This window comes from Cervus canadensis, chromosome 19 (genome assembly GCF_019320065.1).
Source record: "Cervus canadensis isolate Bull #8, Minnesota chromosome 19, ASM1932006v1, whole genome shotgun sequence".
Taxonomy (NCBI): Eukaryota; Metazoa; Chordata; class Mammalia; order Artiodactyla; family Cervidae; genus Cervus; species Cervus canadensis.
In genome coordinates, this window is record NC_057404.1 from 38,914,947 (window position 1) to 38,942,155 (window position 27,209).

General features: G+C 45.0%; 1 protein-coding gene and 1 long non-coding RNA gene across 3 annotated transcripts; one reads left to right on the top strand and one right to left on the bottom strand.

Moving 5' to 3' along the window:
* Positions 1-1,652: 1,652 nt before the first annotated feature.
* Positions 1,653-20,682, bottom strand: C19H4orf54 (chromosome 19 C4orf54 homolog). 2 transcript variants are annotated; one of them, XM_043438595.1, is made up of 3 exons: positions 20,477-20,681; positions 14,238-19,650; positions 1,653-6,321 (listed from the first exon to the last, which is right to left on the bottom strand). In XM_043438595.1, the coding sequence occupies exons 1-2, from the start codon at positions 20,542-20,544 to the stop codon at positions 14,271-14,273; spliced, it is 5,448 nt and encodes a 1,815-aa protein (XP_043294530.1). In that variant the 5' UTR covers positions 20,545-20,681; the 3' UTR covers positions 1,653-6,321; positions 14,238-14,270. The 2 variants fall into 2 exon arrangements, with proteins under 2 accessions (XP_043294530.1, XP_043294531.1); XM_043438596.1 differs by lacking the exon at positions 1,653-6,321 and having other exon boundaries at positions 14,237-19,650; positions 20,477-20,682.
* On the top strand, positions 19,276-26,690 carry LOC122422243. Its single transcript, XR_006263755.1, has 4 exons — positions 19,276-19,407; positions 19,513-19,659; positions 22,575-22,682; positions 26,649-26,690. It is a non-coding gene; the product is annotated as an uncharacterized LOC122422243 (long non-coding RNA).
* The last annotated feature ends 519 nt before the right edge of the window (positions 26,691-27,209 follow it).

Sequence of the window (27,209 nt, forward strand, 5' to 3'; positions counted from 1 at the left end):
CTGAGTGACTTTCACTTTCAGATCAGTTTTCAAGCTGTCCATGGAGAGGCCCAGCTGAAGAGGAAGTGAGGCTCTTGACTGGCTCCAACCGAACTCCCAGCTGACAACTATTATCATCTTTTTAGTCACAGGAAGGGGCCGTTGTGGAAGTAGATTTTCCCTAGAAGTTGAGCTGCTATGAAAAGCAGAGCCAAACCTTCCATGCTGAGCTCTGCCCAAATTGCAGACTCACAAGTTAAATACATGAGTTTTGTATTTTTTAAGCCACTAAGTTTTAGGGTGGATTGTTACTCAGCAATACACAATGAGAACAATGGTTCTGGACATACTACAGAAGATCTGCTTCAGTAGGGTTTTGTTAGGTGGTTAAATTGCTCTGTATAAGAAATAATAGGAAAATAAGAGGATTCTGAGCCAGCAAGCTAAGGAGCAGAGGACGAAGAGAGGGAGCAGGCTCCAGCCATAGAGGATGAGTAAAGCATAAATGAACTCAACAACCAGCAAAATGATCTAGTGCTAGAGATGGCAGGGGGCTATTCGGAACAGGGGTGCTAGTGCTTAGGTTAAAGATGTTTGCTGACACAGCTGGCTGCAGGGATGTTCAGTTCAGTTCAGTCGCTCAGTCGTGTCTGACTCTTTGCGACCCCATGAACCGCAGCACGCCAGGCCTCCCTGTCCATCACCAACTCCCTGAGTTCACTCAAACTCATGTCCATCGAGTCAGTGATGCCATCCAGCCATCTCATCCTCTGTCATCCCCTTCTCCTCCTGCCCCCAAATCCCTCCCAGCATCACGGTCTTTTTCAATGAGTCAACTCTTCGCATGAGATGGCCAAAGTATTGGAGTTTCAGCTTCAGCATTAGTCCTTCCAATGAACACCCAGGACTGATCTCCTTTAGGATGGACTGGTTGGATCTCCTTGCAGTCCAAGGGACTCTCAAGAGTCTTCTCCAACACATTTGTAGCCTTTTCATGAACAGTATGAAAAGGCTGCAGGGATGGGGCACCTGCTAATCTCTGTCCCATTACCATAAGCATTCACCATAACCCTGCCACATGTATACAGTCTCAAGTTTGGAATACTCAGGACAGAATGGGTATACTGCAGTGAAGCTTGCTGGAATAACACAACGCAGTTATTAAGGTTTATAGTAACTTCAGTGTTAGAGCTGATCCTTCCTGCCCTGTCTCCAAATGTGCACCTCATTTAGTTTGTTTTGAAGGGGATGACCACAAATTCTTTCCTGGGCCTCAGTGTGGACCCTTGGGGACATTCGTTGTCTGGGTTGCTCTTTGGTGTCAGTGGAGCATCCCATACCTTGGTAGATGCCCCTCACAATGCTACTTAATAATGCAAGCAGGTAGATGCCTTAGATACCTTGATTAAGTGAAATATTCTAGGTCCAAGGAAAGACCATATCAGACTTTGACGTCAAGAACCATAAAATAATAAATTCATGTTGTCTGAAGCCACTATTTACAGTGGCTTAAGCCACTAAGTTTATGGTTACCACAAGAGAAAACTAATACAACCTGGATGTGAAACATTATAATAGAGTGTTTTAAGTTAAAGGAAAGATTTGTTAGAAGACAGAAAAAAAGGAAAATGTCAAAAGCTTGTTTCTTGAGTTAAAAGAAAGACAAAACAATGCACATTTTCTTTGCATTTACTTTTACTGGAAAAAAAAAAACAACAACAACAAAACATTTTTTTTCAAAAGAATCAAAAGACCATTACACAAGATCGCACAATCACTTACAAATGCTGTCAATTAAAGGTAAGTAAGCTAGTCTCACAGAGTCCTTGTCTAAGTAGTTTTCTCCATATGCAATACACTGACAAAGTAATTCTCAGAGCTTTTGGGCTGGATTCACAGTCCCACTGGGCATGCTCACTGCATTCCATAATTGAATCACATCAGATCTCAAGTAGGAACTCTTCCACCAAGATTTCTATCACGAGAGCAGTTTAAATAGCCACCTTCTTTCCATTTCCCACTGGCTTTTTTCATAGTCAGGGGTATAGTTCAGCGTTATCCAACGTCTTTCTCCATTTACCACACAATTTACTCTCCTTTGTTTGGGACCTAACTTCCTCAGTCTTCACATCCTTTTCAACCACCACTATCTTTACTGTACAATAAGATGAGTTCAGTGTAAATATAGAAACCAACATCTTCAAAGGGGGAGAAAAAGAAAGGACCGCCTGCTAGAAAAAGTATACAGGGATGATAGGTAATTTCAGGAAGCCCTGGAAGGGACTTTTTGCCATTAACATTAGCTTGTAAAAAGCAAGTATGAAACTTAAAAAAAGAAATCAAATTTGATGTGTTGTGTGTGTGTTTTATTTTGCACCATTATGAATCAAATACGAATACAACTAATAATATGCTCTAAGTTGCAACATGAAACAAGAATGGTAACAGCTTACAAATGCTGTGAAGGTTCAGTTCTCTTCTGAGACATGGTGTATATCAATACTCCAGTTTTCAGAATCCTCCCCTGGGCCTTGTAATCACACGTGCCACAGATGGACCTGTGTTTTTATTTTTCCCCCAGAGGACCGGAGTCTGCAATTCTTATCAGATTCAAACTCAAGGTACAACTTAGCAAATGCTACATGCTTTATTAATGATTTTATGCACCTGTGAGGTCTACTTAGGACCCAGAAATTAGTTAAGAATATAGAAACAGTCTCTTGAAAATATATATCATATCTCTACATATACCTCTTTAGAAATTATGTAAAAGCCTAACATATTGTGTGAATTTTATTTTTATAAGTAGTCTTCTAAAACAAACCTACACATAATTTTCCCCCTCAACAGTACTGATAAAATACAGGGCACCTTTTTCTTTCAAGTATTTGGGTAAAATAGCATACCCTGAGAATTTGGGGTGCAAACCTACACCTTGTAAACTGTAGAATGAAACTCCTCAAGCACCACATAGGAAAATGTGTACCGTGATGGTTTTAAAACACAGAGACTATGACTGAATGTGTCCTCTCATGCACATATAATATATACTTATCATGAGATTATAGTCAGTCTACTTAAGAATCAACACTGTCCTGCAGTCCAAAGTATTATTTCAGGTAGCATGAGCATTCAATTTGTGGCAAACACAGACTTTCATTTCTATGAAATATGAAAATAATTTAAATGCATTAAATCTCTTTAAGAGGCAAGAATGATGAAATCAAATCTGAAATTAAAACGATTTATATAGCTACATATTTCTGAGTGACATAAGGATGGTTTTGAAGTGCATGTTAACATTTAAGATTCATCGTAAAGATGTCAAAGTGTAATTTGTTTTAGCTTAGTTGCTCAATGATATCCAGAGAGCCATACACATACAGACATAACATAGATGCAGACAGACATACAGAGAGCCAATATGTTAAGTCATTAACTGCATATTTGGGCTTCATTTCATCCTGAGGGCAATTTCAGAGAGTGTTTTTCAAGAAAATACATTCTGGTGAATTAAATTGTTGTACTGGTTACAAATTTGTTCAGTTTTCCAACAACAATTCAAAAGGAGCATATTTCAACCTAACTATTTGACCAACAGGGAAAAAGGGGAAATGGGTCAAGATTTCTACGCAAAATGCCCTGAGGTTCATCTGGAAAACTACATTTCAACCCCAAGAACCCCAAGAAGAGATGGCAAAAGCCAGACTCTGCAATTCTAATTAGAGTCAAGCTCCAGGCACCCTATAGGAAATGTTACATGCTTTATTAATGGTTTTGTGTATTTAAACCATAAAAAGGTAGCTTGGTAGCTGAAATGACACTGTTAGGGCGATGGTTTTATGGGCCAGAAGGTTTCATATACTCTTGGCTTTTTCTACTTAGCTTTCGTTGAATAAGGAAGGACACAACTACTTCATTCAAATATCAACACAACCTCAAGAAATAAAACAATGAAAAGTGAGGATTTAGATTTACCTCATGTTTTTAAAAATCTCCCCCTCTATCATTTGAGGTGGTAGATGGCCTGGCAACTTTGCTTTTTATGGCTTGATGAAATAGAGAACCATGAAATTATCACAGATGATATGGTGTTCATAGAACACTACTTTAAAATCACTTTTTTAACCACTTGGACATTTACTACAACCAAAGCAGCTTCTCAGAGGATGTGGCCTCTCTGATAGGGCCAACAAATGAAAAGTTCTTTCTTTCCTAGTTTACCTCAATGTGAAAATTTGAGGCTCAGATCTGTTAGAGAAAAATAATGATAAATAGTGATAGTAGCTTATGGGATCCCCAGAGCCTTGGTAGGTAAGGCACCACCACATTCTCTAGGAAAGGAGATGTCTCTCTTTTTGGAGACCTGGAAATAGTTGACTACTTAACACCAGCACTGGGTTTTCCTGAGATTCACATATAGTTTTGAAACAGTCTTGTCAATTCTGGTTCTAGCTATGAAATTCTATCTGAGTTTCACAGGATATGTTCAATACTTGAGATTTCAGTGTTCTGAAAGCATTACAAGTTATTTGAGCATTATGTTTGAGATCTTTAGCTGATTCTACATTCTTGTTTCAGTATTAAGTGACCCAGACCCAGGACATCTCTACTGAATATAAGGAAGGGCTGATGCTGTGAGAGACACTTCCTAGTAATGAAAAATTAAGTTCTGGGGTGAATCTGTTGATGGAGTTGAGTAATATGATGTCTATAACAAAGGAATAACACTTCCCCCAATTATGGCACAAGGGCATCTTTTCCAAATACAGAGACTATTTCATATTTCATGCTCCATATCTCATAGAGGCAGTCTCCTCATTTCATAGCTCATCAGCCCAATGACTGATTGAATTGTGACCAGAGCTGACTATTCCTGTCTCAAACCCTTCCTTTTACCCAAAAGAACTTCTTTTCAGAGTAAGACCCCTTTAAGGAAGGCCCTGAATATGAAATTGAGGTTTTTTTTTAAAGAGTACAACTGAGATGGAAGCATAACTATCTTCAGTCATGAACAGTATAAAATTCTGTGGTTTCAAGATGTAATTTAAGCAAAAATCAATATTGATGATCATTAAAATAAAAATAAGGCTTAAAAAATTACCAGAATGCTTTATCTTTGAAAAAATAAGTAAATAAGAGGAGATTCCTCTTTTGAAAAGCCCAGGAGAACCTTCAAGTTATTCTTTTTAAAAGTAAGAAATATTCCAATTAACATTGTTGAATATATATTGACTAACTTATAAATTATGATTATTTAAATATTTATCTGTTCAATCAGCTCTTCAAAACTTACCATGAACACTCACTAAAATAACCTTCAGAAGTGGGCTACAACTGAGGCAGTACTGAATGTTAATGAAAGATTCTATGACTTGGATTCTCGACATCTCTTAGAACCATAAGGAGCAAGTGATATAAACCTAGATCACTGCTATTGGTATGGTGAGTGCTGGAGAGAATCAGAGAATCAGAGTTCACTTTCTACTCCACTACCCGAAACAGGTCACACTTCAGACTCCAAACAATCTGTGAGAAAGAGGAGTATGTAACTATGGAGGGAATCATTAAAGAAGAATATAATCTTCCACACTCAAAGCAAAGCTTGGATTCTAGAGAGAAATAGATATTTTATACCTTTCTGAAATCAAGACCTTAATCTTAAATGCAACCACTGGCTCTCCAGTCTTTCAAACCATTCTACTTTAAGGCAACAAATAGTGTCATGGCATCGTACCAATGGGAAAGTTAAAACAAGGCACAAAAGTTAAAACCACTGTTTTTCACAATCACATTTGAAATCATGCTAAACCCAATAAAAGGACAAGTAAAACATAACCAAGAGAATGACTAGGCTTGGCTGGTCTATGATTCAAAATACAGACCCATCATATTTAAACCCAGACAAATGCTACAACTCTGCCAGCCAGTCCTGATATATTCCAAGAATCTGTAGGGAGATTTGTGATCCAAATGACTGATTTGCTAGTTTTGTATACAACAAAACCAATCTTATTCTATTGTATGTTTTGACTGAACTATAAGAACATGTAAGAGATGGTTTGCCTAGTCACAAATGCAGGAAGGAAAGATGAAGGGAAAGCTTATATTAAAGTACAAAAGGAAGTAGTTTTACATAGGAAAAAATGCAACCATTCAATCAGCAATAACACAAACTGTCTTAACAGGGTCATTCGGAAAAATATAGAAACTTACACACTTGTTTATAACAAGCAAAAACTAAGAACAACATATCTAGAGGAAGTTTTTCAGGTGATTCTTAGTGTTGTTACAATGAAGCCTTCAGATTTAAGAAGGTTTGTCCATCTTTCTGTCTTGTTCCTACAAACAAACATAGTCAAAGAAAAGACTGTTAGTTATAAAAGTAAATCTCACTCTTAAAGAAGCAAGAAAAATGCCAAGATACATTTTATTTAACTATTTGGCTAATTTCAGTATGAATAACCCTGAAGTTCACATTTTAAAATTGGAGAATGTGTTTCTGAACCTACTAGACATCCTACTGACTTCAAGAAATTTCCCTAAATGGGACATCTTTTTGAAACTTGAATTGAATACAGTCAATCCATTCAAAAATTATTTTAGAGTTAAATATTTAGTTTTACTGAGATCATCTATACCAGAAAATAGTTTAACAGATATGTTCTTAAAACATGCAAAACTGATATTTAAACTAAATTGAAACATTTGAAATTTATCATGAGTTATTAATTTAGTGAAATGAATAATCTCTATACTCCAAAGTGAACGGTCATCACCTACATTATGTGGAATTTCATACTGTGCATTTTGTTTGAAATGAGATATACTGGTTAGAGTCTATAACTTATTTCAATCCATTCTAAGACAAGCATTGACAGGTTCAAAATCTTACTGAAAATTAGCCCTTTCTTTCTGTCAATCTCTGTATATATTGTATATCTAATAGCACTTTGCCTAAAGAACTTTTTAAAATTAACCTTTGGGAGTTGAAATTTGAACATAATATTATGAAGACAGAAATAGAGTGGCCTACAGGTAATATTTTTTTAGGGATTAGACGACTCTATCATGTGAAAAACAACCTTCAAGAAATATCAAATAACAGCTATCTAATCAATTATATGCAATCAGAGTAGTGTGGCAAAGGATATTTTAATCCTGCCATCTCGAAACTGACCTGCGTTAAATATATGCTTCAGGAAAAACAAGTCTATAAGATTAATTATAGGTTTAGAGCTCATATGTATATATTTCAAGTTTGTTGATTTTACTCTTTTGTACTTTATATCAAGAAATGACTTTCAAGAGAAAAGGGACTGTTGTAGGTCTGGAAACTTCTCATTTGCTAAAGTTTTTCTACCTTAGGACGCACAGAACAGGAAAAGAAAACATAATTACAAGGGGAGGAAAAGAAAATAGGAGACCAAGAAGAAAAATGTCAATGTGGATCTAAGGACAACTCAGGCTGAGTCCTGTCATGAAGCAAAGTTTGCAAGGACTCCTTGAGCAGAGAAGGGAGAGAGACAGAGAGAAACAGTGAGAGAGAGAAAGAGAGAGAGAGAGAGAGAGAGAAAACACCCCAGGATGGGGAGAGCAAGCTGAGGAATGGAGGAGAAATCTGTTTCTACCAATTGCTGGGATCATTTTCAGGGACTTGTAGTCTAGGTAACATCGTTTCATTCATTTGTGGGATATTGCTTCTGCTAATATATATTAACTTTAGAGGAACTGTGTTTAAAATCTTGAAAGTAATAAGGTTGCTCCAGTTCCTATTAAGGCTGAAATAATGATTGCCAGTTGACCCTGGCAGAGGGTCATGACGAAGTCAGGGAAGGGAGGGGGTGACTGTCCTGTCACCAGGCAGTCTGGCCTGGATGACTTCCCATGATTTTAGGACGGAACCCATGACAAAGTTCAGCAGGGAGGTTGGGCCAGATTCTCCCTTGCTCCACACAGGCCTGTGCCCAGAGAGAGGGGAAAATCACCACACGCAGCTGGTGCCCTATGCCCAGAGCTGTATAACATGCTGAAAAGCATGGGGGATACTAGAGGACCCTGACCACAGCCAACTCCTGCCCCAGGGGGTTAGGCAGCACAAAGGGGACTGCAGAGCTGTGAGCATGACCTCTGGTTTGGAGAAAGACCAAGAAATCCTGCATACCAGCCCCTGGTGCCACCCTGAGAGCATGCAGGAAAAAGGGCTGCCTTTCTGCCTTGGTGGAGGCCCCAGAGGGATGAGGGGCTTCTGAGGCATTGATGAGCTTCTGGGCGCCAAGGAAGACTGAACTCTTATGACAGGGCATGGACTGTATGCCATGTCCTTTGCAGTGATTTTATGATTCAGTCTTCACAATGCTCCTGCAAGGTATCCCCACTTTACTCTTGAGGAAATTGAGGTCCAGAGAGGGCAAGTCATTTGTCTGGGGGGAGATTTTGAGCCAGGGCGCCTGACTTCAAGGCACACATACCTGGGTTTTAGTCAAAGCCACACAGCTTTCTTTGGACTGAAATGCTAAATCGGCATTTAGCAGACCCTGCTTTCAGGTGGCATCCCACACTTGCCCCTGCCCCCCGAGTTACCTGTCCACCCCCCATACACACAGATTACCCCCACCCCACCCCACCCACACAAACACTGGCAGACACAGCCCCTAGAAGTGCTGAAACTATTTCTTTTTGGGACATACAGTGTTCTAATGACTAAGGAGAGCTAATTTTTTAATCAAAAGAGAAACACACGTGGAGGCTTAATATATGCTACATTGCCAGATTCAGGATCAGTTTCTTACCTTATTCTCTCCCCCTTTTCCCAGTTAAGAAAGAGGGACAGTTCACAAGGAACTGAGATGTTCAGGGCAGAGAGGGAGACAGTGGGCAACCCATGGCCACTGAATGCAAAGGGCCTGGATTTCAGCTGGTCCCTTGATCTGGGGACAAATTATTTTTTCATTCGTCAAATGGGGATAAGAAAGTACCCACTGGCTGAAAGAATCAAGCAGCATGATGTTAAACCTTGGTATATAATAAGTGAATACACATTAGCTATTAATTTTCCTTTTGTATTAATTTTATAGAGGTTTGAGGAAAATACAATGACAAAAAAAAAAAAAAACTTGTAGAGAAATGCACAAAATAATAAGAACGAGGAAAGCTACAATCCAAGGAAAGAGAAAGGGAGAAAAGAAATGGCAAAAAAAAAAAAAAAAAGACAAGAGGAAGATAATACAACAGCAGCTATATATAATCATCAGGAGAGGAAGCCACAATCAAGGTAAGAAAAAACGGATATAGATGAATTGATTCAGGAGTGTGATCATGGGATGAGCTGACAATGAAACGTCGAGTGTGCTGCGTGCAGCGTGCCGTATGACCTCGAGCGCGAGGCTGCCCAGAACACAGGTGAGGGAGCCGCCACTTCAAGCCCGCCCTTGAAGCGGTCTAGTCCGTGATGACAACCAACTCCAAACAGAAAAGGGAGGAGAAGGGAAGAAGCAAGGTGGGGCTTTAAACTAAATCGACTTCAAGGGAATGGGAAATAAGAAACAACAATGAGGAATAAAAAAGAAATTATCAAAAAATAGAAAGCAAATTCTCAAACAAATGGAAAGGGAAGAAAAGAGGGAACTAAGGTGTGGACCCGACCCCAGGATGGAGGAGCAGAAAGGAGAGTGGGAGAAAAAGAGAAGGGGACTGGGCAGCATTAAGAAAGAAGCAAATGGAAATAGACTCTGGTCTGGGATAATTCAGTGTTGAGTCCCAGCTCTGCCCTAGAGGGACACTGTGACTTAAGAAGGGTTAGCCTCAATTTTCTCCTGCAATTTTTACATAAGGGGACAGGGTTTGATGATCTAAGGACCCCATGGGTCCCCTTTAGAGAACCCTATGAAAATAGTTTCCCCTGAGTCTGCTCCCTTTCTCTTTCCTCTTCAGTTGCTGATGTTTGGGGCTCTACTCAGGAGGTAGAAATAACTCTGAAGAAGTGAGGAGTAAAAGAAAGAACAATGACACAAGAACAGTATAAGGCACACTCAGAAATGAAGAAGCAAATGGGTCAAGTATTAAAAAAAGAAAAGACATTCAAAGGAAACAAAATAATTGCAGTCCCCACTGGGTGGCAGGCACAGTGCCAATGAAAGTTTTCTGTTGTTATTATCACATATTTATCTTTATGCCCTTGTAAATGCTATTTAGTATCAAGTCTCAGATACGATTTTAAAGCAAAAATACAGCATGTAAGTGGGTGGGCAGGAGAAAGCACGAGACTGAATATGTTAGGGAAGGAAAAATATAGCTACATGCCTCAAATGACAGAAAACAAAAATAATCTCATCAGAAAAGGCATCAAAGATCCTATGGAGAAGGGACTTCCAAAACAAAACTCAACAAACAACAAAGGCCTAAAACAGAAAAGGCCTAACAAAAATGGAGAGAGCTAGGAAGTTTTGAACTGGTCTGCCCAGCACACTGGTGTGTTCCCAGTGGGTTTCTGTTGTAACTCTCTGGCCGCCAGCTGGGAACAATTTGGTCCATTTATCACACTGTGTTGATGTCATTACTAAATACAAATAAAATACATAATATTACTGCTTAGCTTCTGAGATGGGTTGTGACCTGGCAAAGATTGGGGAGCACTGCAATTTTGTTCATAGGAAGAAGAGAAACAGTAAAGACACACCTATAAAAGCGAAACTAGAGGAAAATTCATAACAGAATAATCCGAGAGAAGCAGCAGCTGGGTATACTCAAATCTATATGGGGGAGAAAGTAAGGCTCCTGGTTACAACGTGCAGCTAAAAATAGATGATGAAATACTTATTATTTGAGCTGGAAGGAATCTTAAAGGTTAAGACAGGATTTGAACACTGGTTTTGCAGTTCTGTGTGTACGGCTTGTGTCTTCCAGCTGGAGTGCAGGCTCCTGGCTTGTATTAATAGGATGGTCACATGTGGGTTCATAGCCTCACCACAGAGTTCACCGTGGCTGATGGAGTGTAAACATGTAATTCATGCTCGTGGAATGAATGAAGGAGTTAGCGCGTTTTATTAAACATTCATTTTACAAAAGTCAAGAGAATCAGAGCAGGTCCAGGGTGTCCTGGCTGCCAGTCCCAGGCTCATTAGGCTCCTCTGCTATCCTTTTTTTGTTTAATGACTCCTACCAACAAACAAACAGCACACAGTGTGGGCCAGGAGCCAGGAGCCAGCCCCATGGGTCCTGGTTATCTCCCTCTCTGGGGACCTCAGCAAAACCACTTCTTTCTAAAGCCCCAGTTTCCTGCTCTATGAAATGCTGTGTTTGGATCAAGTCATTTATGTGACTTCTTAGTTGAGAGGGGCACATAAAACCCTACTCTACCTCAAGAAAAAACTCTGGAATAAGTCTGGTTTTCAAAAGAAATCTTAAACTGAAACTAGCTTCCAGGCCTTCTCACACTGACTGTCCGTACGAACACCAACAGATGAACGGGGGTGTACCATGTAATTTTTGCTATATCTGAACCATGTTTAAATTTTTTCACACAAGGAAAAGAACTGTACATTTCTCCCTTTTTAAACCTGACTTTTCTTTGGCAAGTGGCATAGAACTTTCAGGATGCTGAGCCTTGAAGGATTTTAGCTATCATCTGAATTTGGGTAATTAGATTTTCACCTATACACAGAAAGCTAATAATTAACTCCTCTGTGTGTGTATGTATTTGTGTGTGTACGTGTATTAATTGCTCAGCTGTGTTTGACTCTGTGAAACCCCATGGGCTGTAGTCCACCAGGCTCCTCTGTCGATGGAGTTCTTCAGGCAAGAATCTTGGAGTCAGTTGTCATTCCCTTCTCTAGGGGATCTTCCCGACCCAGGGATTGAACCCAGGTCTCTGCACTGCAGGCAGATTCTTTACCTTCTGAGCCACCAGGGAAGCCCCAGTTATTTCCTTAACTAGCCTTAAATCTTGAAGCCAGCTTTTGCCTTTCTGTCTATCTTTAGGGTTGTGGAGTAAAATAAATGTTAAAGAAGGGAAAAGCTGTCAAAGAAATCACTGTTCAAATCTCTAGTACAAAAAACTCGGGTTTGTATTTGTGTCTGATGGAAACCACTCCAGCCTAATCTCTCCAGACTCAGCAGACGGGAGAAGGGCCAGAGGCAGCTGCTACAGGACACGAAGCTAGCCTGTGGCACTTCCTCCCTCCTCGGGGCCCTGTCCTCCGTTCCCCTTGCCCTGCGCCTCCACAACTCACACAAAGGCCTCCCAGGATTAGCTGCTCCCAAACAGCCTTAGGTAAACATCCCACCTGTCCAGAAGATGAAAACACTTTTGTCTAGAGGCTACTCCTTTCCTTCTGCAAAGCTATCTATCTCTAAACTGGGGCCTCTTCCACATGCATATTTCTTTATTTTCTACATTGAACAACAGTTGCATTATTTATCTTTAATCTTTCCCTTCCTTCTTTTTTTGTGTTCATTACATACAGCCTGTTGCAAATTCTTGGAAAGGCAGAATTCGAATCATCTATTTCTAGATTAGAAGTGAAATGAGGGTTGTGCTTTTACCTGAATTTTTAGAGGAAAATCCAAGAATTATTGAACAGTGGTCTATTGTGGGGTGTTTTTTTTTTTTTTTTTTTTTTTTTTTTGCAGCCTAGTAAATATAACACATAGTAAAATCCCTTAATTTGGAAAGCTTTTATATTTTCCAACAACTGTTCCATGATCTGACATTCACACAAATGTTGAGCAGTAGAAATCATTGACACACAGTTGTCATGGATCCTAGAGAGTTTGCATGCCCCAGAACACACAACTGGTGAGAAGATGCTGGCACTCTGATCCTACCTCCTAATTTAAGGCTTTTTCATTGCAGAAAGAAACAATGTTCCTCTCTTCCTCTTCAGTACAGAGAAGACAGGAATGGCTTATTTTTTTCAGGTAAGCATAGAAAAGGTCCCTCCCCTCTTCCTCTCCTTTCTCAGTTCAGTATGCTCTTACCAAGGTCTGAAACCCCTTAGAAGCATTTATGCTGTCAACCCTTCCTCATGTGAGGACGATAGGAGAAGGAGAAGGCAAATCTGTCCCCCCAGTGCTGGCAGCTTCCTGCTGTATCTGAAGGGTGTGTGTGTCTGTGTTCAGTTGCTCAGTTGTTTCCAACTCTTACGATCCCGTGGACTGTAGCCCGCCAGGCTCCTCTGTCCATGGAATTCTCCAGGCAAGAATACTGCAGTGGGTTGTCATTTCCTTCTCCAGGGGATCTTTCCAACCTGGGGATTGAACCTGTATCTCCCTTTCACCACTGAGCCACCAGGGAAGCCTGTCTGAAGGTTGCCCCTGGCTTATATGCTTGACCTAAAGTGTCCTGGTTCAGAAAAACCGGGCTCCCCTTCCTATCATGTTCCATGGACTGTAGTTACAGTAAGGATTCCCACCGATGAATTTGGATGGACTCCGGTGTCAGAATCCACATCTACCTCATTTAGAGAGGGGAACAAGGGCGAGCTGATTCTTTTCTGATGGGAGAGAAAGCAGACAGGAAAGGGTGCCTTGTAGGCATTCCCAGCAGGACATAGTGGATTCACTCTGAACAGACAGGATCAAACACAGCAGCTCCATCCCAGGAGCCACTGCAGCTTAGGAATCTCTCATGCCATAGGGGTCAAGCCATGTGTGTGTGTGTGTGTAAAATACCTTAAAGACTTTGTAAAGACTTTAGACTTGCCTAAACAAAGTATTCTGATTGTCTAAAAGCAAAAACAAGAGCTTAAAAATAGTCTCTGTATAAGAAACCTCAAGAGAAAGATGTGGTGGACAGACAGAAGCCATTCTGCAGATTTTAGAAAACCTCTTAACAAGAAAATGTCAGTCTTTGACTCTCCTTACTCTGAGGAGCAGCCAGAATAAGGGTGTTTCCAAAGATGTCCTGTGTCTGTCACTGGGGCTGCAAGGATGAAAGCTCACTCCACAAAATCCAGACCAGGTTTTCATTTCTTCCCCCCTGCCAATCTTCTCCCAAGGCAAGTCCTGAGAGATCCCTCCTACTCACTGTGGGAAAGACACTCAGGCAATTTGAAAAGGTCAAAGGGAAAAGGCCAGCCGTGGGGCTGAGGAGTGGGGAGAGAAGGAAGCTTGGCAGGAAGATTAGCTCCTTAATAATTTGAATGGGGTTCTATTCTTCCGAAAATACCTCCTCTGCCGTAAACCCGCCACTTCAAACACAAAGCATTAGGGCTGCTCTTAATCCCTTAAATCTGATTATCAAAGTGATGGTCACTCACCAGCAGCTGCTCCCTCCGGCTTTCTGGTGACCATCATCTGTGTTCCACCACGAAGCTCATGGTGGTGCCGTCAAAGGAGGGGGGCGCGATGATCCGCGGCCCCAGGGGCTGCGAGGTGATGCTGATGACAGGCTTGCCGTGCAGCTGGGCAAAGCCCTTGGCCCCCACGAGCTGGGAGGTGGCTGCCGGGGCAGAGGAGGAAGAGGAGGCGGGAGACTGACCGGAGGCCATGAAGTAGGGGGCCTCGGCGAACGCTGCAGCTGCCTCTTTGCTGGGGGGCTCTGCTGTCAGCGGGGAGAGCTCACCGCCCCCTGGAGTGCGAGCAATCGGCGTGGGCTGCAGGGCGTTGGCGGGCAGCACCGTGGGCAGAAACCCGGGGTAGATCATGTAAGTGGGTCCATAGGCCCCAGGGCTCAGGGCCAGGGGAGGCACAGGGAGGGACATGGGGGCCACTGCCTGCTGCTGGGAGGTCATAGGCACGTCCACATACTGCCCCGTCTCGGGGTCAAACAGTCTCCGGGTCATGGGCTGTACTGGTGTGTCCACCAGATAGTACTGGCCGGTGGTCACATCCAGGAGCATCTTGCGCTGGGTCTGCTGAGGTGGGGGCTGCTGGAAGGGGTCTGTGGGGACAGGAGCTGGGCCGGCAGGTGCCGGGGCCGGCATGCCTGGCGGGGAGAAGCAGAGGACCTGGGGCTGGGCGCTCTGTAGGGTGAAGGGCAGTGGCTGCTGGTGGTAGATGGCGGTGGGGGGATGCTCAGGGCTCTGGGGCCCCGCGGGGGCAGCTACTGTCTCCCGGGGGTGGTCAGGTTTGCTGCGCCAAGCTGGCCGGCTGGTTCCGCTGACCTGAGAGCCCTTGGGACTAGTGGGGACCTGACTGCGGGCACTCAGCGGGGGCAAGCTGCAGAGAGTGGCCGCGGCCGAAGAAGCTGGGGGTCCCTCCCTCCCTGCCCCAGGCCTGCCTGGAAGCTCTCCAGCTGCAGAGCTTCCTTTAAGAGGGATGGTCAGGTAGTTCTCACAGTCACTATTGCTCTTTTCCAAATTGCTGCCGATTTTCCTATTGGTCACCTCTTCCAGAGGTGCCCGGGTGGCCGGAGAGATCTTGAGGGACCGCAGCCCCTGCGATCTGATGCCCTTGGCGGCCACCGAGGGACTCTCCGGAGAAGGGCCTTGCGGGAACTTGCCAGCGACTCCCCCAGTTTTCTGGGTGCTGCTGGCACTCACTGTGAAGACGTTCCGTTGGCTGGGGAGCGGGGGCAGGGGCTGGGTTCTGTCCACATCCTTGTGCACCGGGGGAATATAGAGGGACCGGGGCCGCTCCCTGGCCAGGTTCTCAAAGGCAGCCGCGCGGGCGGACACGCTCTCGGTGCTGGGGTTGGAGTTCCTCCGCTGTAGACGCTCTGGGCCCCCTCGCAGGACCACTCCGCCTTTGTTCCCGACGCCCCGTGGCTCCTCCGCCTCACCCAGCCTTCTGGCCAACTTGTCGGGGTCAGCACCCCCGGCCCCTTCCCGCTCCTCGCTGGCGATGAGCGACAGGACGTGGCTGTCGGTCAGCAGAGGCAAGGGGTCGCTTTTCCGCTTCCACTCGTTCCTGTTGAAGCTATACAGCTCTTCCATGGACCTCACGGCCGCCGTCAGCTTCTCCAGGGCATTCCGGGATGTCTTGGGGCCTTTCCCTTCCTCCTTGACTTCCTCCTCCTTGACCTTCTCTGGGGTCTTCTGAGCCTTGGAGACGATCTTGAGCACAGGCAGGTAAGAGCCCTGTTCAGGCTTATTGGGGGCGATGGTGGCTACAGGCAGCCTGCCAGACGCCCTGTGCACCAAGACTGTCCCTTCTGGCGAGGAGGAGTTCAAGACCCTGCCGCCTCCCTTGCCCACATTCTCCCTGGGCTCTCGCTCCGCGCTGTCCTCCCTGGGGTTCACCACCGCCTGGCACGTGATCACCATGGGGGACAAGGATCCGGATCCCCCAGAGGCAGGAGCCAGCTGCCTGGGTTTGGGCCCAGTCAGCCCCTGCTCTGGGGTAACGCTGCCCTTGTCACTGCTGTCCCCTGACCCCTTGATTAGTTTCCGGACATCTCTCACCTGATGGAGGGGGCCTTGGGCCTTGGACTTGTCCCTGACGTCTCTCACCTGGAACTGGGGCACTTTTTCCAGGTTGTCCCCCCGGAAGAGCTTCTGTTGGGCCCTGCTGTTGTCCTCGATGGTCTTGAAGAGGTTGGAAGCACTGCCGCTGGCCAGTTTGGGCGTGAGCAGCTTGGCAATGTTGAAGTCCGAGCTCGGCTGTTGCACGCTCCCCAGGCGGATCTTGATTTCGGGAGCCTTGGGTCGGATCACTGCCGTGGAGGTGGCCTGAGCAGCAGGGTACTTGGTGGCCTGCTTCCCCGGCTGCTTATCCTTGGGTGTCTGCTGGATGTTGGGGACAAAGAGGCGAGACATGATGGTGGACTTGCTGGCAGAGATCTCCCCCAAGTCGGCCCTCCAGTCACCCCCCTTGGGGAGCTTCAGCTTCCCAACGGGGGCTCTTTCTTCTCGCTTCTCAGCCTCTTTCTCCTTCCAGGACCGGAATGCACTGTTCTGACTGCGGAGGAAGATGCCCTTGACAGTCTCTGAGGCACTCTTTTTAATTTCACACACTTCTGGGAGTCCATCAGCAAAATGACGGCCGGAGCCTGCGTGGCTCTCCCGAGGGGCGCTGGCTTTGAAGATGGGGGATTTAGACCCAGCTACGGCCCCCTCCCCACCGGCATCAGACATGCTGACCACCGTGTACTCGGAACCGGCCTCCGAGTGGCGAGAACTCTGCCTCTGCAAGCCCCTCTCGCGCTGCTTCTCAGCCCCGGGGGGAGGGCCCTCCGTCTCCTTGGAGGTGCTGGAGAGGTGATGGTGGGATGTGTCGCTGAGTTCTCCCCTCTCCATTTTGAACTCGTGTTCCCGCTGCATCTTCTTGGAGATGACATTTTTGAGCAGGCTGGAAGCAAACTTGGACTTCTGGGGGCCATCAGCGCGGGAGGCGGGCTTGCCGCTCTCGGAGGTCTCTGAGCCGTCGTCCGTGTACACTGACCCGGGGCCCTTGCTGGGGCCTTTGGTGGCCTTGCTCTCACTGCGTAAATTCAGAGGCTCGAGAAGGGTGACCACGCGCGGACCCGACTGGACCTGCTTCTGGAAACACAGAGGTGTCTCCACGTGTTTGATCTCGCCCTCGACTTTGCTGACCACGAACTCCAAGGCCTTGGTCTGGGACTTCTTGGATTGGATGTAGAGCTGGTCTGCCGTAGTCCTGGCCCCACCGCCCTTCCTCAGCCCTGCAGCCACGGAGGCCGCGCTGCTCCTCAGGAGGCTCTGTTCCACCCTGGCTCCAACACCTCCACATTTTAAGTCCAGGAAGGTCGACCAGCGCCCAAAGCCGACTTCGGAGAGCACGGAGGACTCCCGGGAGCTGATGTTCAGAGCCTCAAAGTAGGGGTAAGCGAGGCTCCGGAAGGCCCGAGAGGTCAGGTTACGCACCTCTTTGTCCGCATCATCCAGCTCGCTCACGGCACTGGAGGCTCCACTGGAGTAGTCCACCAGCTCCTTCGCCCGGATGGCCCCACACCGGGTCTGCAGGCGAGCAGGGACTGCGATGAATTTCTTTGCATGGTCCTGAGCCACGGCTGCAGCCGGGTCTTGCTTCAGCGAACTGGAATTGTGTTCAGCAGCTGTAGAGACGCGGAGGCTCATGTCGCCTTCATGCTTGGCAGCATAAATAATGTTTTGCTTTGCACACACGTTGCTAGGCTCATTTATAGCCCGGGAAGTCGGTTTGATTGATAGGAGGATCTGGCTTGCTGCGTTCCCACAGCTGCTGGCGGCGGTGGCTGCTGCTGCCCCTGAAGCCGCCTCCGGGGGCTCGGGCAAGGGCTCCCGCGGGGTGGCCGTGCCAGGCCCCGTGGGTGGGGGAGTGGGGTCACCGTCCGAGGGGCCGCTGCCCACTTCTGTGCTGCTGGTGTCGCCGCCGCCGCTGCCCGCGCTGGGACGGGCGGGGTCGCTGCTGGTGGGGCTGGGTGTCCGGGTGGCGTTGGTGCTGGGAGTGGTGCTAAGGTAGCAGCTGTTGTCGTCGTCCTCTTCGGTCAGGGTGGTGACGTCCTCTGGGGTCTCGTCGCTGCCACCGAAGGAAGCGTAGTCCACAAACGAGTAGATCACGTTGTTGTCCTCGAAATCCCAGCGAGAGGCCAGGCCCACGTCGAAGTCCATGTCCTGCTCCACCTCGCTCAGCTGGATCTCGTGGGTGGTGATGTAATGGGCCTCCTGATTTCTGGGGGGGTCCCGGCTGCCCTGAGACTTGGCAATAATGTCTCTGCACTCCGTGGCATCCCCTTGCCCACATCTCCCTCTTCCTCCCCCTCCTCGTCCTCCTGCTTTTTCCCCTTCTTCTCCCTTGGGCTGGCAGCGCAGCGCGTTCTCACCACTGTCACTCTCGAAGCCTAAGGATGAGGACGAGGTGGCCAGAGCCCCTGTGGATGTGGTGGTGCCATCCATCTTGGACAGGCCGCCTTCTTCTGCTCCGTCCACTGGGGAGGAGGAAGAGGAGGGAGAGAAGGGGTTGTTGCCCTCATCGGTACTGGCGAGCTGGGATCTGGAGAGTTCCGAGGGGACAGAGTTCTTCAGGGGGGCTGGAGCTTCGTGCTCTTGACTGCTGACTTCGTCTTGGGCTTTCTCCTGGGGACTCTTCGAGCCCCTCTGATCCCCCTGGCGCTGCTCCCGAGTGAGTCTCATGGTCCGGGGACTGTCCCTCGGGACTCCAGCTGAAGCGCACATCTCCACATATTTTGCTTCTCGCAGGGAGGAGGCTGATGGCTTGGGAAGCGGCTGCAGCTGCTGCTTTAGCTCCTGGCTATCTTGAGCTCCACACACCCCGTCCCCCACCTCCTTGGATCTGGCCTGCAGATTCAGTTCAGGAGGGGTGCCTTCCATTCTGAGTCCTCGCCTAGGTGTCAGCGACAGGAGGAGACAGTGGTGAGCGACGGGGCTGTCCTGGGTCCCTCCCTGGCCCTGGAGGGGCTGCAGAGCAGCCTGAAGCAGGGTCCCACGTGCCTGGACTGGCCCCAAGGCTGCAGGCACCCTTGCCACCGCCGCCGCCACCTCCCAGTTCTTCAGCCCCTGTGGCGGGGCCCAGGCCAACCTGAGGGAGGTAGGAAGGCTCCTGGGTGGGGTGGCAGAGGTGGTCTGTGGCCAGGGGGCTGCTGCTCTGGCCGAGACCGTGGCCAGCTTCCAGCAGCCAAGCTGTTCTGTCCAGTTGTTGGCCTGACGCTGTCGGCAGCTAGGAGTCTGAATGCCATCGACCACGGAAGAAGCAGCATCTGTAGGTCGACTCCGGGACTTCCAGAAATGAAAGGAAAGCATGTGCTGTTTCTTGTGGAGCCTTGTCCCTTTCCTGGATGGGGTAAGAGTGGGTCACGTCATTCCAGAAATATTTTTAGTGTCTATTCCCTAGTCATACTGAAACCACACTTGAGGGTAGAGAGAAGAGGCTCTGAGATGAAGAGAGAATGTGGGAGGTAGAGAAGACATGTGGGTTCTAATTGAAATCAACCAAATGTCCTATGTAATCTATTACAGGGATGTCTAGCAAGTAAAAAATTATTCTTTACTCACTGCCGTCTTTCATTCCCAAGTCTGATTAAATGTGTCCCCCCACCCCCAGCCTTGTTCTTAAAGAAATCTGAATTCAGCAGTGCATTTCAAATCAATTAAGGACAGCCCAGAAAGACTTCAAAATCTCCCTTGGACATATGGCAGCTTTATGTTTGTCTGAAAATCTATGCCTTTTCTTTCTCTTTCATCTTAAATCAGTTGAGTTCTGGTAATACTACCTTTCGTAGAAATAAAACACTCTCTCCCTCCTTCCCCAAAGTTCCACTTTATGAAACATAATCTGTTTGTTTAAAAATAGGAAGAACTCCTCCAGCCCTTACTGTTGACTAAAGTGTAAAAGGGCAATTTTCAGAGACTTGAAACTTAACACTTGAAATAAACTTTTAATTAGAGTCACCAAAAAGCACCACGTGGTTCCAAACCGACACTACTTCAAATCCCTACAATCTCAAAAAGTTCCCTAAACTTCCAAAACCGTGGCAAGACAATAAACCTCCAATTATATATAGCCTGAGCCGCAGCCTCACGATTCAGTTACACTGGCCGGATTCCAGACCTGCAGGGCATCGAGTCAGAAGGCACGGAAGAACAACGAATACACTTACCCTTCACGAGTACAGTGCGGCTTGGAGGGAGGTTCAGAGAGGAAATGTGACCCTCTGGCATGCCCCATGGCACCGAAGCCAGAATCCTAGGTCACTGGCTCTGAGATCCTTTCATTTCAAACAATTCAGGAGTTGTGCAAGTGTATTTGCCAGGCAACCCCAGATGGGGGTTCTGTGCTGGCCATCCTCAGAGCAGATCCCTTGGGTCTATCAGTGGAGAATCACAACTCTTGGTTTGGTGAAATCTGGCTCCCATCGCCTGCCAGGCCCAGTTCCACCACTATACATAGTCTATGTGTCACTTATGCCGATTGAATAAAGCACTATTTTAAACATTCACATTTGTGGGAAACAAAAATAACACCATCAACCATCCCCTTCCAGCATGAAGGCCACCCCCGCACTGAAAAATGTTCCTTCCTCTGGCTGGACGTGGGGGGAGGTATGGAGTGGGAGCCCCTAGCAACGGAGGCAGCCACCTTCTCATCCTTGGGATGTGGACAGTGCAGCCCTGCCATTCTCCCAGGATAAGTCTCTCCTGCCCACATCACTGCCATTGAAACATGACATAGGGAAGGCTGGAAATATCAAGTATCACAATGTGGATAGAGAGCCAGAGCACTAGAGGCAGAGAGTAAGACAAAAGGAACAGAAACAGAGAGGGAGAAAATAAAGAACAAAAAAGTGAGAGAGAAAGAGGGGACTTGCTGAGTCTGTGATCAAATTTTTTATTATGGAGAGCCAGGTGTAATGGCACAAAATCCTAGATTCTTAATGATAATACAAAACTGAATCGCAGTAGTTACAACTAAGGGTTACATAGTGTTTACTATGTGTGAGGCATCATCTGAGGCACTTTTAGATGCGTCTGTATTTATTTATTTAATTCTCACTACAGCCTGGTAAGTTAGGTACAATAATTGTAGTGAATTTACAGATGGAAAAGCTGAAGCACAGAGGTGTTAAGAAATTATAGAGCAGAATTCAAACCCAGGCTGTCTGGTTCTAGAGCTTGCCCCTTCATCATGTTGCTACACTGCCTTACTGACTTCCATGCTCAAATACTGTCTGCTACACCCAGATGCCCAATTAGACTGGAGCAGGAAGACCTAGGCTATTTCATCTGAATGACCACAAATAAGCCATGTAACCATTTTTTGGTTTTGTTTTGTTTATATCATCAGCCTGCGTTCACTTTATATATTCAGGGATTAAGGAACATGAGCCTATAAATAAAATGAAATAAAATACATTTGTCTCCTCCAGGCAAGCAGGATACTTCCAAAGCCCCATTTTAATTTTGCTTTGAAGCCTTGGATGAGAAACCCTGAATACTACCTCAAACACTGTGGGCCATACACACTCCTCAGCTGATTAGAAAACAGAGTTTCTGCCCATCAAGGCAATTATACTTCAAGAAGAAATGTTTCCAGCACTTTCCATATGGCCCTGTCTGTCACGATAACTCAACAGATTTTAGCAGTTTTGCCTTGCAGTTGGCAAAGCACAGAATTGAAAGGTCAGATGCCCTGGATGTAGGTTAAGCATAATTATTCAATGTCCTGAGTTCTAGAAGCTTTCTTCCAGAGTTTTGCTTCTTCCAGAGAGTACAACCCTAGCCCAAACTCCCCACAAAGAGAGAAGGTTAACCTAAAATAGGCACTTACCTCCAAAATACCTGTGTGGCTCCTTTTCTCTATTCTAAGTCAATGATAGCATAGGAAAAAATTTGTAGAAAAAAAAAAATTGACCTTTTTCAAGTGAGGTTAATTTCCAAAAAGCGGAGTTTAATTCAAACCACAAGTTCTATTTAAAAATCAAAAAAGCAGAAAATTTGGAGTAGGAAGACTCTATTAAAATATTTTTGTTAAAAAAAGAAACTCATAAATGGAAAAACAAGGACCAATCATAGAGTAAAGTAAGACAAAAGCACCAAACTTCTGCTTCCTGGCATTTCCAGAGCTCTAGATTTCCAGAGCTCTAGTAGTATATGCTACTGGGAAATAATTTCAATTTTGATGAGATAATTTTTTGTCATCATTAGCCATAGAGCCATTTATTCCTAACATGACTACAGTCATTTTTTTTTTTTTTACAGATGAACTCAGTGATTGCCTACCTGATCTCAGCTCTTGAGCAATTAACAGTGACTAATATCACCAGCATTAACCCATGCGAAGCAAGCATACTTGCTAGACTAGGCAAGGTATACTCAGTAGATAACTTTATATGGGAATTCAAAGAGCAACAAAGGAAATGACTCATGTCATTATATTTATCTCTGAAGAGAAAGTTTCTTAGCATTTCCTGAAAGTCTTATGCGATGTATCACATTGAAGAAAACTTTAACATGATTAAAGAAAATGATGGCCAGGCTATCCACCAACCAGTGAAAGGGGATTGTTATATTTCAGGCCTCTGACAGTGGCATAGTATTATAGACAAATACTTCATTCAAAAGCAAAACAGTTATCGAATGTAGACTACAAGACCAGAAATGAAGAGACAGGTTTAAACTCTGACTCAAACTAGACAAAGGATTTTTCAAACACAGGAATTTTCAGGATTCTCTGAGGTGCCATATGGGAGAGACAGTTTCTGATTACTTTAAATTTGGAGTAAGGCTTCCCATTGCTTTTAAGTTGTGGTCCTGGAGAAGACTCTTGAGAGTCCCTTGGACTGCAAGGAGATCAAACCAGTCAATCCTAAATGGGATCAACCCTGAATATTCATTGCAAGGACTGATGCTGAAGCTGAAGCTCCAATATATTGGCCACCTGGTGTGAAGGGTCGATTCATTGGAAAAGATCCTGATGCTGGGAAAGATTGAGGGCAGGAGGAGAAGGGGGCGACAGAGGATGAGATAGTTGGATACATCACATTCATTCAACTCAATGAATATGATTTTGAGTAAACTCTGAGAGATAGTGGAGTATGGAGGAGCCTGGCGTGCTGCAGTCCATGGGGTCTCAAAGAGTCGGACACAGCTTAGTGACTGAACAATAACAAAGGCTTCCCATAAACACCTGCACACCTATTTGCACACACTGATGTGAAAGAGGCTTTTCTGTTGGCCAGTGCTTAATGTCCAGAGTGTGGCCAGCTGTTTCTCCTCCTAGCCAAGGTCAACACACCTAAGAATTACATCTGAAAGAAAAGCATCATTTTTGTTTGTTTGGTTGGTTGGTTGGTTTTTTGGCTGGTGGTGCCAAAGAGCGAAGACAGGTAACCTGGATGACTTTTTACAACTACTAAGTGCTGGAGCCCTGGCTACCTGGCTCTGAGAGACTCAAACCCACACTCAGCTGATGACTGAGCTTTCAGTTCATGAGGTGGAGGTCACAGGCTCTTTCCCAGTGCTGGCCAGTAGGCTGTTCCACAGCCTCCCCCAGCTGCCTGCACATGGGAGCAGCCAGTCACCATGGAGTCCAAGGAAATGGAGTGGCAGGATTAGTGTAAAACTATCTCTGTGAATAGAAAACAGGGTGACCCATGAGGATGAATAAGTAGCGCTCTCATCTTGTGCAAAGAAGAGCACGTTATCATAGAAGCGTGCCCTGCACATCGGAGATGCAACCTCTTAGCTATGCCCTTAAAACTTGGAAGGACAGAAAGGGGCAGTTCATCACCAGAAATAAAATATTCATAGACACTCAAGACTGCACCCAGGAGGCAGAGGTGGTGCAAAACGTCCTTCACTTATCCCCTTGAGTCAGGCTGTGTATCTGGGGTTGCTCCTCTTGTGTCCATCCCCACCCCACCACTCCTCTGGGTTTCCTAGACATTTTGCATCCCCCACCCTTGCCCCAGACCCATGCCCCTTCTTCTTCCTTTTGGCCCCCGACAGTAGTTTCTATCTTGTTGTCTCTTGAAGGAGTAGTGGAGTTTTTGGTGTTTCAGATCTTACAGGATAAAGAAAACTTGTCCGTTCTACATCAACCTCAAAGTGAAGCACTGACAGGACAAATAAGTCTTCCTCTATGGAATACAGACCAGTTTGAAGAGCCTAACTGTCAGTGTTTGTCCATCTCACCCAAGTCTGTCTGTTATCCTAGACTGTAGGAGGCAGAAGCCTGAGAAGGGTGCTGCTAAGGTTGCCTCCTTGGTCTGAGAAAGCAGGTCAAGGAAGAGGCCTCCTTACAGTTTCACAAGTTAAAGTATGTTTTTTCTAGTTAGTAATGAAACAATTTACATCATCAGTCAGCTAGGCTACCTGTCTATAGAATAACATGAATAACTTATTTCTAAGACTTTAGAAAGGAATCTTTTTTTTTTCCTTTTAATTCTTGATATTGCATTGGGAGGGCTAAAAAATCATGTTCCTGTTTTGTATTACTTTGGTAAATATTTTTTCTCCCCACTGATTCCTCTCCCCTGATTTCAGACTGTGGTGATTTCAAACTGGAGCCTCTAAAGATACACTCAGTATTTTATTTTTCAGCTTTCTATTTTCTATGAATATTTGGAATCATTATGAAAATTAAGATCTCATTTCTCTCTTTACTTCAGATCTGTTCAAAACTCAAGTACTGAGATGCAAATTAAGCAACTTTTGAAAAAATAATATGACAGCTTCTGTCTATCATATGTGATACGACCACTAGGGTTCAATAATATATATACAGGAATGTTTATTACAGTGTGTTTTGATAGCAAAACAAATTGGAAATAACATAAATATCAACCAGTAGAGGACGATTGATTGATTACAGAGCACACATACTCTGACTCATTGTGCAGACACTAAATAAATAGAAACATACGTTCCAATCTTTGAAGAATTGCCATAAAAAGACAATTACAGAATAAAAATGTACTAGTATGACTCTGTTTCAAAGACAACAATAATAAAACTCCATAAGTGAACATAGTTCACGTAGTTCATAGTTGAATCAACAGAAAATAGGTAGAAGCATAACACCAAACCAACATTGTTTTTGTATATGTAGGAAGATGAGATTGAACAATTATGATTAAATCTTCCTTCATGCAGCTCAGTATTGTTTGAACTGTTACAACAAATACGTTTTTCTTGGATAATAAAAAAAAATTATTTTGGAAAAATTTCACTTCTCTATAAACATTCCTTGAGCCCAAGCAGCTTAGAGTGGAAACAAAGACAACTCAGGCTGCAGTAGACCAAAGAGACTTTTCAGTTTTACTTCCTTATTTGATTTAATTAATTTATGTAAATTTTGGTTGTGCTGGGTCTTCATTGCTATACGTAGGCTTTCTCTGGTTGCAGTGAACGGGGGCTACTCCTTGTTGCAGTGCACAGGCTTCTCATCGCAGTGGTTCTCCTGTCTTGGAGCTCGGGCTCTAGGCACATGGATTTCAGTAGTTGCGTCACAAGGGCCCAACAGTTGCAGTATGCAGGCTCTAGAGTGTGAGGTCTCCAGTAGTCGTGGCACATGGGCTTTAATTGCTCCACAGCATGTGGAATCTTCCCAAACCAGCGATCAAATGCATGTCCCCCGCATTGGCAGGCAGATTCTTATCCACTGAACCACCAGTGAAGTCCTTACTTCCTTATTTTATTTATGTAGGAAAAGAAGTTCAGAGATTGTAAGAGACTTTCCCAAGGTCACACAGCCATGAGGAGCACAGAAAGAGTGGAATCCATTTCTCCTGATTCCAAATTCAGGGCTTGTTCCTGTGTTGGTTAAACTTCGTCCTCAAAGTGACCAAAGGGAATAAGAAACCAAATCGCATTCTCAAACAATTGGAGTATGTTCCCTGAGAACAAATAAATTTATTGTGGAGTTATGTTTTATTTTCAAAATCAGTGTTGGTTAGATAAGCAAACCATAGCCACATGTAACAATATAGATGTACCTCACAAACGTAATGTTAGGAAAAGAAGCTAGATGTAAAGAGAATATACTAGATGATTCTATTTATTTAAAAATCTGAAGCAGGACAAATTGAATCACTGGTGTTGGAAGTCAGTCTGGATGGTGGTGACCTTTGGGTACAGTGTCAGAGAAAGGCCAATGAGGGTCTGGAGTGCTGTAACTTCTATTTTTCAATCCACATGCTGATCACGTGGATGTGTTTACTTTGTGAAAGTATATTGAGCTGCATGATTATGATTGTTTGCTTTTCTGTTACAATATATTCATTAAAATTTTTTAAAATAATTTTACTTTTATTTTTGGGCCACACCTGACAGCATATTAAAAAGCAGAGACATTACTTTGCCAACAAAGGTCCGTCTAGTCAAGGCTATGGTTTTTCCAGTGGTCATGTATGGATGTGAGAGTTGGACTATAAAGAAAGCTGAGCACCAAAGAATTGATGCTTTTGAACTGTGGTGTTGGAGAAGACCCTTGAGAGTTCCTTGGGCTGCAAAGAGATCCAACCAGTCCATCCTAAAGGAGATCAGTCCTGGATGTTCATTGGAAGGACTGATGTTGAAGCTGAAACTCCAATACTTTGCCACCTGATGCGAAGAGCTGACTCGTTGGAAAAGACTCTGATGCTGGGAAAGATTGAGAGCAAGAGAAGAAGGGAACGACAGAGGATGAGATGGTTGGATGGCATCACCGACTCGATGGACATGGGTTTGGGTGGACTCCGGGAGTTGGTGATGGACAGGGAGGCCTGGCGTGCTGTGATTCATGGGGTCGCAAAGAGTCGGACACGACTGAGCAACTGAACTGAACTGAACTTGGCTTGTGGGATCTTAGTTTGCTGACCAGAGATTGAACACACGCCCTCCTTCACTGAAAGT